Source organism: Haemorhous mexicanus, chromosome 26 (assembly GCF_027477595.1).
Source record: "Haemorhous mexicanus isolate bHaeMex1 chromosome 26, bHaeMex1.pri, whole genome shotgun sequence".
In the NCBI taxonomy this organism is placed as follows: domain Eukaryota; kingdom Metazoa; phylum Chordata; class Aves; order Passeriformes; family Fringillidae; genus Haemorhous; species Haemorhous mexicanus.
In genome coordinates this window covers 4,265,205-4,279,722 of record NC_082366.1, presented here as the reverse complement: position 1 = coordinate 4,279,722, position 14,518 = coordinate 4,265,205, and the positions used below count along the sequence as shown (strand labels likewise).

The 14,518-nt window shown below is 40.6% G+C and overlaps 1 protein-coding gene across 1 annotated transcript in view; it reads left to right on the top strand.

Annotated features, from left to right (window-relative positions):
- Positions 1–14,518, top strand: part of SPAG16 (sperm associated antigen 16) — a 328,751-nt gene that overhangs the window by 130,838 nt on the left and 183,395 nt on the right. The window contains exon 11 of the mRNA XM_059868228.1: positions 12,125–12,268. Within this exon, the coding sequence (XP_059724211.1) occupies positions 12,125–12,268 (144 nt within the window). The remainder of the gene's footprint in view (positions 1–12,124; positions 12,269–14,518) is intronic.

Genomic DNA, 14,518 nt, shown 5'->3' with positions numbered 1-14,518 from the left:
TTCTGCTTGTTATATGTGCAGGATTAAGTATTAAATAGAGCATTATAAAGCTCTGCTGTTTTATACACATGTACAAACACAATATCTGCTTTATTGATGATTTTTTAAGAGAGATTTTAGGTGTGGTTTAACAGACTGACATATTTTGGTGCAGCTGCTTTCTGCATTTTCTTACTTGTAAAGCCTTAATGGCCAGAGTGCATTTATTTGTACAGCTTTGCAGGGGTAAAATAAACCAGAGCAGATATATTTCAGGAGCTTTAAAAACAGTTTAAAGTAGATGTTTCTATAAATCCCTATTTTATTACTGGAAGTGCAGCTATTTCATGGAATAGGACATGGGGTATTGTTTCCTTTTTCCCTGCTGGAGGACACACAGAGCTGATCAGTGGCATTTACAGAGGGAGAATCAAGCACATTAAGCAGCTGTTTGCACAGAGCTATATGCTGAAATACTAAGTCAGTCCAAATTCCCATGAACTTTAATGATATTTTTTTTTCTTCTAAGCAATTCTCTGTGCAAGGCTCATTAAATGAAGAAAGGATTTCTATTGATTACGTTAACTTTAACACCTGGCTGGGAGGATCCAAGTGTGAACACTGCAAAACTCTATCCTTGTTACATGCCAGGGAAAATGATGTGTTGGGATGTGGAGAAATCCCAAACCCTTTGAAAGTGTGCCTCTTGGAGCTGGAATCAGAGAGTCAGAGGAAGGTTAGGGTTGGAGGAGACCTTAAGGATCATTAGCAAATGATTGTGGTAGCTAAAAATAAGTGTTGGAGCAGACCTGGAGAGGAGCCAGGTGCAGGGCAGGTGCTGCACATTAAAGGTGTGGCTGTGTGACAGCACAGCACCACAGGAATTGGTTCTGTTTCTGTGCCATGTAATTGTGCAGAACTGAACCCTGGAGTTGCTCTGGATGTTCCTCTGTATGGTTTTGGTGTGGCCTGTGGAAGAAAGAGTTCAAGGTGCCCTTTGTGGTGTTGTGAAGCCCAGAGAGAGCTCAGGTGCCTCTCCTGCACTTTGGGAGCTGAGCAGGAGAGCCCTGGTAGCCCAAGGACTGCTCCAGACTCTGCTTCTGCTCTCTGGGGATTTCTGTCTGTGCTGTTGCCACTTCAGGATACAGAGCTTAAGCTGTTCATGCTGAGATTGCTGCCTTTTTAACTCCACATGGCAGGGGAACAGACAAGGCTCCTTTTAGATGACTACAGCTTTATAGAGTGGCTCCCTGAAACTCTCTGTTTCTGTCAAGTGGACATTATTATTTGTGACTTTGTAAAAAAAAAAAACCCAAAGCCATAGGTTTTTAAATAAAATATTAGAAAATGGATCATATTAAAATTGGAGGTAATGTGATGTGAAGTATTCTGCCAAATTTGAGTAATCAATGGTAATAAAAATAGTCCATTTAATGGTGATTTAAATTCCTCTGTTTCTGCATCTGTAACATTAGAGTGGAATCTTGTCTGTTTTTCACTTTAAGCAATCTACTTTAAACTACTTACATAGTAAGCATTATTTACTGCTTTTAGGATTACCCTGAACTAATTTAAGATGTGCCTCATTAGTTTTCCCACTCCATAGAATAAAAAATTACCAGCATTGGTGTTTAAAGTGCATTTTGCACTTCTACAATTACCATATTGATGATTGTTTTTCCTATGACAAATAGACTATGGAGTTCTGTTGCACTCTCAACTTCCTAGTGGTTCTTAAATTTGCAGCAATAGTGAGCTCTGTGAGGCAGGATGGGGGGTTGGTCTGCAGTGTGGATTGGCCAGATGTAAATGGTATTGTGCAGATGTTAAAATTAGAATGTGTGAGAGAGCCATGTGCAGCTACACTTGATCAGCTGTTTTGGTAAAGCTGATGAAGGATTGGCTTTCAGGTTTCTGGGTTTTAGTTAGTACAAAGGGGTTATTTTTAGTGGTATAAAATATTCCAATGTTTTGAGTTCAGAGGAACTTGAGCTTGTACTGAAAGAGAGAAAAAACAACAACTTGTATGGTCTTTTTAGTGATATTAAGCTGGTGTCACAGAGGTACTGCTGGAAAGTTCCCAGCTTAGTCATCACATGTGCAGGTATCCAGTGAGTATCCCAACATTTCATCCAGAGATTTCATCTCTGCAGCAGCTGTTGGCAACCTTCCATCCCCAGCATGCCAGATCCTGGTCACTAAATAGCCCCTGCCTTGGCAGAGACATGCAGCAATGCAGATGTGCTTACTCTCAAAAGGAAACTCTCATTTGAGTTGTGCTTCATGCCTGTGCTTCATCAGAACCAAATCTTGCAGCTCTGAGAGGCATTGCTGGGTGATTGGTGCAAGCTGCAGTGCCCCAGTGCATCCACCACTTCCTCCCAGACACCACTGGATTTTACAGAACAGATGGCATGATAGCATTTCCTCTGAACCTGCTCTCTCTCATGTCAAAAGTAAGCAGGCACCCCTCTCCTCACTCATAGTTCTCTGGCATCTTAAATGAAGCACTAATGTTTAAATGTGTCAAAAAATCACTTTGGACATATTAATCTCTGGAGCTTTGGTAGTCTGTATTTCTTCTGTTCCAACTAACAGTCTCTATTTCTTCTATTCCAGCTTCTTTTTCTCTGTGCATGCTGGAAGTTGAAGGAAATTGTGAGACCTGTTTGTAGTGTTCATAAAGTTATGTGGGTCTGGGTCTATCTAAGGTTGTTTTCCAGTTTTGAAGAGATTTGCTTTCTACTTTCTTCCCTATGGACAGTGAATGGGGAGGAAAGATAGGAAGAGAATTTGCCAAGTACACCAAATATTGTGTAGCAAACATTCTAGAAATTCCATGGTCTCCAAGGGCTTGGCTTTGCCCAAGAGGATACTAATTTTCTGTGAGTGATTGTACATAATTCCATAGCAGAGCCAGGAACAAACAGGAATATGACTGGATTCTCTCACCAAATATTCAGAAATCCTTAACTCATACTGCCTGTGAAGATTAATCCATAGGAATTCTGAGGAATGATATGGCAAAATATGGAAGAGTCAGGCTATAATTCTTTTAAGTCAGTGTTTTCTGTGGTGTAGTAACTAGAGTTTAATATGCAGCTGGCCTGATTTTAAAGTAAAGTTCTACAAAAATAAACCAGGATAATTAACTATCACAACAATTTAGCAGAGGAAATGGCTTTTCCTATATTTAGGGTTTTAAAATGTATTGTGTTCCTTTCTAAAGGGTGGGTTTTAATACAAGCCAATGTAGTGGCTTGGGCCAGGAATCTCTTGGTTGAACTCCACAGGCTGCATTTCAGTTTGGGAATTTGCTTAGGAAATCAGTTCTGTTCAGTGTTTTCATTAGCAGTGAGGAGGATGGAATACAGAGTAGCTTATAAAGTATGCAGATGACACCAAGCTGTGAGGATCTGAAAATGCCTTTCTGTATCAGATCAGAATTCAAAATAAACTTGGCAAATTGCAGAGATGGTCTGAAATCAGCAAGGTGAACTGGAATAAGGTGAAGTGCCACATGATGTATTTAGGGAAGAGAATTTAGATACACAAATTCAAGTTAAGAGGAAAAACAGGTAACAAAGTCTACAGTACACAGCTGTAAGGAAATTATTTCTGGACTTTGTGAAGAGAGGTGCTGTGTCTCTAATGCTGCTAATTACTCCAAATTAGGTCTGATGAGGTCTAAGTTGACATGCTGTATCCGTGTTTTGTTATGACTTCTAAAAAGCCTGTGGAAAACTGCCTAAGTTAAGACAATGTTAGTAACAACCATCTAATATATAAAAATTTTAAGGCAAAAGGAAGAGGGAAGCTTTCTCCATATTCCTGAGTGAAAAATTCAGGGAATTTTTTTTTGCTATTTGCACTCACAGTGAGGAGGGTTGTGTTTTACAAAACACTTTTTGAAGCCTGAATCCCAGAAAAAGAGCTGCTGTAGAAGCTACTTTTCAAGGAGAAATTATACAAATCTCTGCTGGGTGTGCCTTCCTCAGCCCAAGGTGGATGAGGTGATGCCTTTCAGCACATGTGTCTGCAACTCTGTGCAGGAGATGAAAGTAGAATTAACAGCTTGAAAATTTTTTCTCTTGAAATGTTCTGGAAAAGTGGAATGGCTGCTTTTAGTGGGGAAAGCTTCCCACCCCGTGGGGCAGACTCAGCACAGCCTTGTGGAGCTGCAGCTACTTGGGGTCATGGGACTAGGGAATTTTTGAAGCCAAAATCCATTTCTCTCTCATACACATACACCTGGTTATGGAGATCACCAGAAGAAGAACACAATTCACAGCTGCTGACTTTGCCTCTTAGTCCTAACTGTGAAGAAACTATTTAGTTATGTAACTTTCTTCCCACAAGAGTTTCCATTAATTCTGTTGATGGAAGCATTTTTCAGCATTGCAATAGTGAAATAAAGCACAGAGCATGAAACCCTTCTCTGCCTTCAAAAGTGAGAAAGAAACATTAGCAGGAAACTGACCTTGAAATGGTAATGCTTTGGTTTCTTATTAATTTAGAAATCTGAGTTAGTTTGATGCTCTAATTGCAAATTATATTTTTATATATTTTCCTTTATCAACCTTGATAATTTAACAGAATTTACCAACTGGCAAGTTTCAAGTACTTTTTCTTCCAAACTCTTTTATACCACAGCACTGCTCCTAATCATCTGTGAGAAAGCTGCCATGCAACAGAAGGCTGGGAATTGCTAACAGTAATGATGGAAACTAATTCAAACCAGGCCACAGGCAGAAGCTTTTGGGAAAGCAATCTGCATCTTCTCAAGCTGGTCAAGCTAGAACAGCCTTTTAGAAAAGCAGTCTCTTCCATTCCAAAGGAAGTCCAGCCATTATCTCTCTACCCAACAAGTGCTTAATGCACAGGGCAAAAAAGGAGGCAACAGGGATGTATTGAGGAGGGAAAGTGTTTGCCAAGTTTGCCAACATTGCCTTTCCCTTTGCTTCTCTGAAGATGTGCAGTGTGAAAAGCCACAGGGGCACTTCCTTTGCCAAGCTTTGACCTGTTTTCTGTGTCTGTCCCCTGCTGCTCTGCAGTTGTCCTGAGAGCTTTGATCCCAGCTCATCTTGTTTCAGTGCTCCTTTGGATGCTGAGATTTATGACTCCTAGGGGGCTGCCTTTCCCTAAAAGAGTGATGTAGCATTTTTCATGAAGGGGCAGTAAAAGGTGAGCGATGGGCAGTGTGAATCATGGCATAAATCAGTTCAGGCACAGACGTGCAGCTTTCACTCCAGAGGAAAGCTATTAGGAAAGGATGTCAGTGTTTTAACTTTTTAATTGCATCTACTTGTTTGTTGCTACTCTCATTCTTTTTGCTTTTGGCTTAATTATTTCTCCCTAAAGAATGCTGCTTACCTAATAAGTTGACTAAGCTTGAAAAATTGATTCAAATACATATTAAATAAGAGCTTGTGAGCTACAGTTACAGCAAGCAGCTCCTTAGTTGGTTTCTTTAATAGCACCCTCAGTCTTACCAAAAATACCCCAACTACTTGAAATCTTTTTCTGTTCACAGCTTTGTCAGCATCAAAACTTTATGACAATTTGAATAATTTTAAAAATCAAGCCAAGCCCCACTCCTAGATTTTGCACTGCAAATAAACAGTGGTTCTCTGTGTGGAGAAGAGTGATTTGTTCCTTGCCTGCTAAGGCAGATTAGAAGGGAGCTGTTTCTGAAATGTGTAACAGCTGAAGCTGTAGACTAGGTGAATTTTATTTTTTTTCCCTCTCTGTGGCCAGCAGTAAGTATCATCAACCTTATAAGCACAATCAAAGGAATTAATAAGTAAAGATTCTCTAAGTAATTTAGATTAATTCCTGTTCTTATTTACAGACATTCTAGATAAAAAGCTTAATGTTAGGGTGTAGAGGTTTGCAGTACACAAGACTATAATGACATAAACACTTTAAGTTATTAGAAAGCTTCTAGTAAAATCCTTTTGCCATGATGTGATTAAGGAGACAATCTTAAACAAGATTATGGATGTTTTTACATTAAAATGCTGTGAAATTGGCACCACTTCTGGTACTGCATTATTCAGGAATATGCATGTGTCTTTAAAGGATGAGACCTGTGAAAACATGTGGATCAACAGCATAGTTTTGACTTTTTCTCAGATTTGATCCAGGGCCAAACTTTGTTGTTAAGAAGAAGGTGGTTTTATATTGGCACAGCATGTTTGTGGTCAGATCTAACGCAGTAAAACCTGGGTAGGTTACAACACTCAGTTAAATTGATGCATTTTCATAATTGCACATGGAGTGGATAAACAGAAAGTGATCAGAGAACACCACAAAATGGATATTCTGAATTTATCACAACTGGGTCTGTATCAGGGACTTAGAGTGATGTATTTAATACAATTATTTTTGGAGGCACTTTATATTGTGGGGAGAGTCCACCTCCTGAAGTTGTTTCTTTTTGAGAGGAGAACTGGGCTTGCCAAGTTAGAAAGTGTGTGCATTTATTCCACTTCACAGGAATAAATATGTTTGCTGCTGCCCTCCAGCTGAGACTGAAGATTCTGTGTGCACGGGGACTAGAACAAGCATATAAACTCGACTGTGAGTTGGGAAGTTGCTTGGCCTCTGGAGATACAAGTTCAAGTCTCTGGAAGACTGTTTCCTCATTATTTTCTAGGGTGTACCAAGGTCTGCTGGCCAGTGTAGAAGGTTAACTTCAGGTATGTCAGGATTCTAGCAAGTTTTCTCCCTCCCAAACCCTGAGTCACAGGAGCTTGGGAAGCAGCCAGGAATTTCATCGGACAGGATAGAGTTATTAAAGCATTTCTATGACTGAGATCTATCACTGACTTGCAGATGGGCATTTACATAAATGGAACAAAAGATAGGAGCTTTGTGCTCTGAGTATTTCCCCCTTCTTATGTTCTTTAATGGTTTCGTGGGGTTTTTTTCTTTGTCCTTTTTTTTGTCTTAGTTCTTATTTTCTCTATTGAAAGCATTTTTCCCCTCTTCCATTTTGCCAAGAAAAGATAAACTCTAAGACCTCAAACAGGAATGCAAGCTATTCAGTTATGCTACGGTTGCATAATAAAACAGTGAATTAAATGTCAGTGTTATAATTATTACTGAAGAGAGCTGTCAGGTGAGATCACGTAACTCAAGCCAAGACAAAAAAGGTGGCAGAAATTACTATATTAGAGAGGTGATGTCCAAAGAAGGCATGTTAGGATGAGTTGCAAGAGGCCAAATGATTGATTAGGCTGTTGTGCAGTGTTTAGTTGGAATTTCTTGGCAGATTAATCTCAGCTGAGAGCATTTTCCTGGCAGTTTGTCCCTTTCCTTGGCCCGTTTGCCCTGAGGGGCTCTGTGGGGCAGCGGCCGGAGCCGCCCCCGCTGCCCTCAGGGTGCTGCTGCTCACCTTGGTTTTCACCTTGCTTTCCCTCATCCCCAGCCACCATCAGGTAGGTAAGAAGGGAAATAAGGGATGTGCTGCAGCAAAAAGGTGATCTCTGTGTTTGCTGGCACTCCCTTTCCCCTCTGGAAGAGAGGGAATTTCCATGATGCTGCCAGCTCCCCTCAGCCGGCTGTGAGGGGAGAACGGGCCTTGCCTCCGTCCGGCCTGTGCCGTGTGGGCTAAAGGTGTTTGCAGTGAGACCCTTGGAGTGTGGGTGTGAGGGAGCCATGGCCATGCTGATGCCTAAAGAGGCTGCCTGCAACAGAGGCTAGAGTTAAAGGAATAAAGGAGGTATTTATTAAAAGGCCTTCAATGGATACACCTTGGGCAGCATAAGAGCCCAGCCATGGCTCCGGCCAAGATGGACCCCGAGCCATGAGTTTTCACACTTTTATAAGTTTTGGTCTATTTCCATATTAGGGTTCATGGTCCAGTTACAGCTGCAGGTTATGCAGTCCCATCCTCTCAGTTTGCTCTCCTCAGTTTGCTGTTGTTTTTACTTTTTGGGCCTGAAGCTGCAATGGTGTCCTTGGTTCTCAGGCTGGAAAAGGTTGTTCTGCCTGACTAACCTGTGAGGAGAACTTGCTAACACTTCATATGAAGTTCAGAGTTATATACTAATGCAATAGAGAATCTGGAAAATATAAAAGCTAAAACTTAAGGCATCAATCCCACAGCAGCTGTTCTTGGACCCAAGCTGGGTGGCAGCTCAAAGGTGAGTGGGGGCACCTTGGTGGTAGCTCAGAGGCTGGAAAAGGTGGTTAGGCTGTGCAGTTCACACATGCATTGCCACAGGAACTCTTCCTAATGCTCTGGTTAATGTGTCCTTTGTCTCAGCACAACTGGCTCATCCAGCAAAATCAGGCAAAATCAGGCCTGGAATAAAATTTCAGATTTTACAAACTGTGTAGATTTGTAGGGCACAGTCCAGCAATATAAGGAAGTATGTGCATGTGAATGATATCACTGATTTCAGTAGGGCTGTTGATGCCCTCTTATTTATGTATATTTGTTCTTGTCTGAGGCTGTAACCAGTGTCCATCCTCTGGAATTCAGTGCATGTCATGTCCTCGCCTCCAAAACCCACCTTGATGGCAGACAAAGAAATATCAGCAATTTCCCAGCATTTTCCACTATAAACCCAAGGTTTTCAGCCAGTTGTTACTTCACCCAAATAAAACTGCCCAGCACAAAATTTCCTGTGCTAAGTATGGTGAGCAACGCTGATTTTTTTATGTAAGAAAATGTTGGCTGAAATTTTTCTGTCACTAGGAAAAATACATTTGAGGGGTTTTTTTAATCTTGCAGGAACTCTGCTGCTCTCATATTTTGGAGCAAGAAATGCAGCAGAAGAGCTTTCTGGTCTGAAAGCAGCTACTGGCATTAACAAGAAACCTCTTTGCCAGTACCCGGGAATGCAAATAAATTTCATAAAGTCATGAAGTTCTAAAAATTACCTATCACAAGCAGCATTCAGTACAATGCTGTATCAGAATTTGGCAGCTGAATGCTGTCTATATTGAGAACATGTCTTTCTGTATAAATCCTGTATGTGAAACCATAGAAAACTGGATTTTGTCCTTGTTTCTGCCATAGAGAAACTGGGTGAGGCTGGATAAGTCACTTAGGAGTACTAAGCTGGTCATTAATTTTGTGTTTTTCATTCTCTCAGTGCCTAATTTTGAGACAATTTAGGTTAGGTTTTTATTTCACATCCAAGCAGTGTCAGTTTTGTGTGTGGACTATGATGGAACCCATCTACCTGGGTCATACCTGAGGGTGTGCTGAGAGCTGGGAGAACAGGCTGCTCATGGTATGTTGGTTCCAGTGTTTCAGAAACCCTGGTGCCAGGAAGTTTTCCTCCACATGGATCTGAGCTCTGCCCTCCCTCAAGTTAGTGGCTGTACTAAACACCCAGCTGATGTTCCACAGGCAGCTCTGGGTGCAGCACTTTTTGACCTGAAGATTGGTTTTGTGTGACGTGGTCAAGTGTGGAATGTCCTGAGGCTGAAAGTATTTTGCATCTAAAGAAACTGTATTTTTATTTATGGCTCAGTCAAAATAAATTAAAATAATCGATGATTGTTTTGAAAGCAAATTACTGGGAGTACTATATATCTACCATGGCAAGTGCTGAAGAGATGAGAATGTCTCATAATGCCAGAGTGAGTTGTGTAAACAAGGGTATTTATATACTCAACAGCAGCAAATCTCCCAGAGGGTTTTTTGTTGGGTTTGTTTTTTTTCCTTGGCTGAGTCTCCACTGATCCCACTTTATCCCGAAGGAGGAGGAGGAGAAAACTAATGTTCCTATCACACATGTTCCATTATTGATTTCCATTCCAATCCACCCAAAGTCTTCTGTGCTGGAAATAATTAGACCCTGTGAACAGAGATGAAGCAAAAATCTATACAATGCTGGATTGCCAGAAATGAAGACAAGGGTGCCTAATTAATGCTGCATATAGAATGCCTCTTGGATGAATGGGCTTCCCTTTCTCAGAAGCAGCTCAACAGCAGTTGTGTCACAAATTTGCTGTTAATTAAATGGTGTTCACTGTGTGCCTGTAAAAATGGCATGGAGGAAGAAAAACATTGGACAGCAGCAGCATTTTATAAAAGCTCTGCAATTTAAAGGGAAGACTGTGAAAAACAAATTTGCAGCCTTCATACAGACAGCAAGATATTTTCTTCTGTATGAAATTCACTTTATGGATTTTCCCAAAGCTCCATAGGAATGTCTGGTCACTGCAGAAGTTTGAGCATTGCAGAAGCTGGACTGGAAGTGCTGGGAGGGCTGAGGGTAGGCAGAATGTTCCTGAGAGCTGAGGCAGGATGGATGAGAGCACAGCTACAGCCTGGCCAGGGCATAAGGATTGTTCAGGAGGAGTCAGGGTCTAGAGGAAGACACCAGGTAAAATTTTCTTTGCATGGAAGGTGAACTGAAAGTGATCTAAGGCTGTATAATGCAGCTTGGAAACTTAGAAGGGAGATCTTTGGGAGGAATCTGAGAGAGCTGATTGAAAGGCTTCACAACAGCCCCCACTGAGAGCAGAAATATCTGGAGGGCATCTGAAGTATCTGAAGCAGGTTAAGAGAGAAATGTCAGCTGTGTGCACATGCAGATAGCAGCAGTGGGGTTGTTGGTGCCTCAGAGGTCTTTGTTGTAGAGGGATTCTGGGACAGCTCTTCTAGTTCTGTAATTTGCAGGCCACTGCTGCCTTCTCTCAGCCTTTAATTCTCTCCTTTTATCTCCATTCCCCCCTTGCTCTTCTAGATATCTGCTGTGGCCAATCTGAGTGATACAACTGCTCTCTGTGCATCTCTGGAGAATTTAAATAGCATCATTGCCTCCTTCTCTTTTTCCCTATAAATGCAGAGGAAGTTTATCCTCTTTAGGAGAAGATAGAAAGCATTTTTCTCTAAGAAACTGGAGAATGAATAAATCCCAGGCTCCTCACTCGAGCAGATGGATTCAACTGATGAGTCTGTAGGAATCTTCCTAGGCTGGGCATTAAACTGCAAGAATAGATGTTTTCTGATGAAATTCTAGTTGACATAAATGTATTTTTAGCAGGGATTTGATAGAGGGAATTATTTTTCCCACTCTAGTAGATGCTGTAGTTCTGGTTTAGGAATTTTATGAAATAATTTGAGTGCAGGAGAAAGGTGCTAATAAAAAAGAGGGTTTTATGATATTGTGCCTTCTAAGTCCTCTCTTTTCTTCCCATTTGGGTGCTTAGCATTGTCTTTCTCTTCTCTCATTCTGCTCTAATAAACTTATTTCTCTCCGACCTGTCGGCCCCGATGCACAGCTGAAATAGGTGCACACACAGGTTGTGATTCTTCTCCCCATTACTGCAGTTTGCTTCTGAACTCCAGATTTAATCTGCCTAAATAAGCCACTCCTGGGACTAAAATCAACTACTAGAACTTTTTGATGTTCAACAAATAGTAAGGCATTACAATGATTTAGATCAAATAACCAAATCCATATGAAATACACTACTTGTTATCTTTCCAACAGATTGATTTTCTTCCCTGGATCCATTTTAAGCTGCACTGCAGTTGCTAAATCAAAAATAAACTGAGTTTTCAGTCTACGGGCGTGTTAAGTGTATGATTTCCATTACACCACAGCATGCCACATATTAAAAATGAAAACATGGAACACATTTTGAGTACAGAATTGAAATGAATTTTCTGACCTAGTCCCAGTGAATGGGCTGTAAAGTGCTGGCAATGCCTGTAGCTCCTGGACTGTAATTATCATTTGAGTTATTTCACAGTGGTAGGAGACTTTACACCTGTGGGCACAAGTGGGGACGGGCTGACATCGGTGCTTTTTGGAATTATTTTGGATAAGTTGGAATGTTAATGATGTTGGTGCAGCTTGTTATCCTCTTGCATGTTTGTTAGAACATAAGAAAGTATTTCAAAGCGTGGTTTGAGTGTTAAGTAGAACTTGAAGAGAGTGTGAAAACAATTCTGGTTTCACAGAAATCAGTCCTGTTCTTTTTGCTTCAGCAGCAGCAGCTCATCTCCACAGCACGTATTTTGAATTCTCATGAGCTTAGAAAGCATTTCTGTTTGCTCAGTCCATCCAGAATCAGACTCCTGGGGCTATTGCCCTGAGTTCAATGGATCTTATGTGTTTCCCATAAAATGGAACTGGTACAGAGCATAACCTGCCTGTCTCTTCTCCTGCAGCTTGGCCTTACACCCCCGGAAAAACATCGTGCTCACCGGTGGTGATGACTGCCTCTGGAAGACGTGGGGCTTCCCCGATGGGAACATCCTCCTGACAGGGGAGGGACACACAGACTGGCTCTCAGGCTGCTGCTTCAGGCCCAGGTCAGTGCCCACAGTCCCTGAACTGGCCCTGCTCCCTCCTGGAGCTCCTCCACTCACTGGCCTGCTTTGCTGCCTCTGTGTTCTCAGGGGGACCCTGCACTTTCTGCTGGATTCCCAAACACGTAGATAAAATGTTCCTCTGCCTCTCAGTGTTGACTTAAGACTGATTGCTTTTAGTATTTTGTACATCCTAAACTCTGTCCCTATAGCAGTGCATGTAACAAGGAGTAATAAGCTTTTCAGGGCTTGCTGTATTAATTTTCTCCCTGTTCATGCACTATGGCAAACACAGTCCCATTATTAATAATACTGAAAAGTTGACTTCTTGTATTATGCATTATTTGTCATATGACTAAGAATATTTGGGTTTACCTGGAGAATATGAGCTTTCCTGCCCTTTCATCTTATGGATTTGAGGCTGAATTAATAAACGAAAGTGAACATGGAAAATACAAAATAAATATTTAAGTTACAAGGGTCATGGAAATAGGGCAAACATGAAGTAGATTTTTTTGTCTTTCTGTTGAAAAATAGGACACCATTTTACTCTCAAAACTAAAATGTATTTGATAAGACTGAGCTTCTATATGTTCAAATTACTTTGCATCAGATTTGTGAGGCAGCATTTTAAACAGAGTTCTTCACTGTTAATATAATAAAGGTCTTCCAGGCTATTCACCTGAGGCTTGGTTATAAAAGGAGCATTATTAAGCCTTCAACCTTGTGTTTTCATTGTGTTTATTTTATGGAGCAATATTAGCTTTCTTCTTCATGAGGAGGAAATGTATCTATTTAATTTCATGGTTCCTCCTGATTTCTGAGTTTGTAATGAGCTACCAAAGGCAGACATAGTCCTCTAAACACAAGAAAATCCCCTCCTTTTCAAAACCTCAAGAAGAAGGAGTCACACTTTCTGGGATGAAGTAAACATGCTCTTACTCTTCTCTTGCATCACTTTCTCCTAAGAAAAACAGGCTTTTTCTTAAGATGCTCGTGTTTTCACCATGTTGTCTTTTTCATGTGTATATCCTTAGAAATAATTACATTTAAAAGAAGAGGATAATATTTAACTTAAATAATTGCATGTAATACAGGAGGAGAGAAATGGAAGGCTCAGCTTCTTGTTTTCAGGTGGTAGGAAAATTTATCTATTGCTGCATGACAGATTTCAGACTTGGTGAGTGCTGGACATGGTTTAAACTTGCAGATAAACAGAATGCTGCCTTTTCCTCTTACCTGTTGTGAATATAAAACTTAGCACAGGGGAAGAAAGGGAAATACAATTAGAGGAGCATGTTATCATTTAAAAAGCTGCTGGCCATACTAATCAGATTTCGATAATGCATTGTTACCATGACACCCGCTGACTCAGAGACTCAGAACTATTTTCTCATTAGTCTTTGACCAGAATACAGTCCTTTCAATAGGCTTTCCTATTTCTCATTCAATTATTGAAATTAAAATGAGTTGAGGTACATCATTATTCTCTTGCAGTATAAATTGACTCCTGCTGAATGCTCTGGAGTGATTCAAAAGCAGTGCTGTTAAAATATTGTCTTCTGTTACTGCATAAAATACATAATGTGGCAGAATACATTTAATCATATTTTAATTTTTTTTAATTTTTTTTTTTTTAGATAGGAGACTTTTATATATCTGTTTTTCTCAGAAGTAAAACCAATTAAGTAAAAATGAACAGTTCTAATAGATTTTTTTTCTTTTTCTGGAATCAAATGTAGATAATTTCTAGTTTTGTTCCCAATTTAAAGATTTGCAATGATGTTCACCCCAGAAGTGAAAAAGAAAAATATTTTTGTGCCACTGGGCTATTAAATGGTGACCTGTGTAGAATTTCCATAGTTCTATAGTCTTTCCTGTTTGTCCTCTGTGAGATCACTTCTTCTCTGGTTCTTCCCTCTCTGTAAAATCAGGTTTAGGACAGCCTCCACCTCTGGTGTGAGAAGTGTTGTGTGTGCAGGCACACGAGTCTGCTGTCAGATCAGCCAGTACAGCATCCTGCAGTAATAACCCACACCCTGACACCAGGCTCTAATGATTTGAGCTGTGATGGGCATTTAACTGATGCTTCTGCACATACAAATGACTTAAAATCCCAGAAATCTGGGGGTTTATGTGCTCACAGAGTATTATTTGAGCAAGGGTCTTATGGTTGTGTCTCTGCCACCACTGTGTAAACAGGGGTAAAGCTGCCAGTTTTGCAGGTGGCTGGGAAGAGCTAGAGACTTGAAG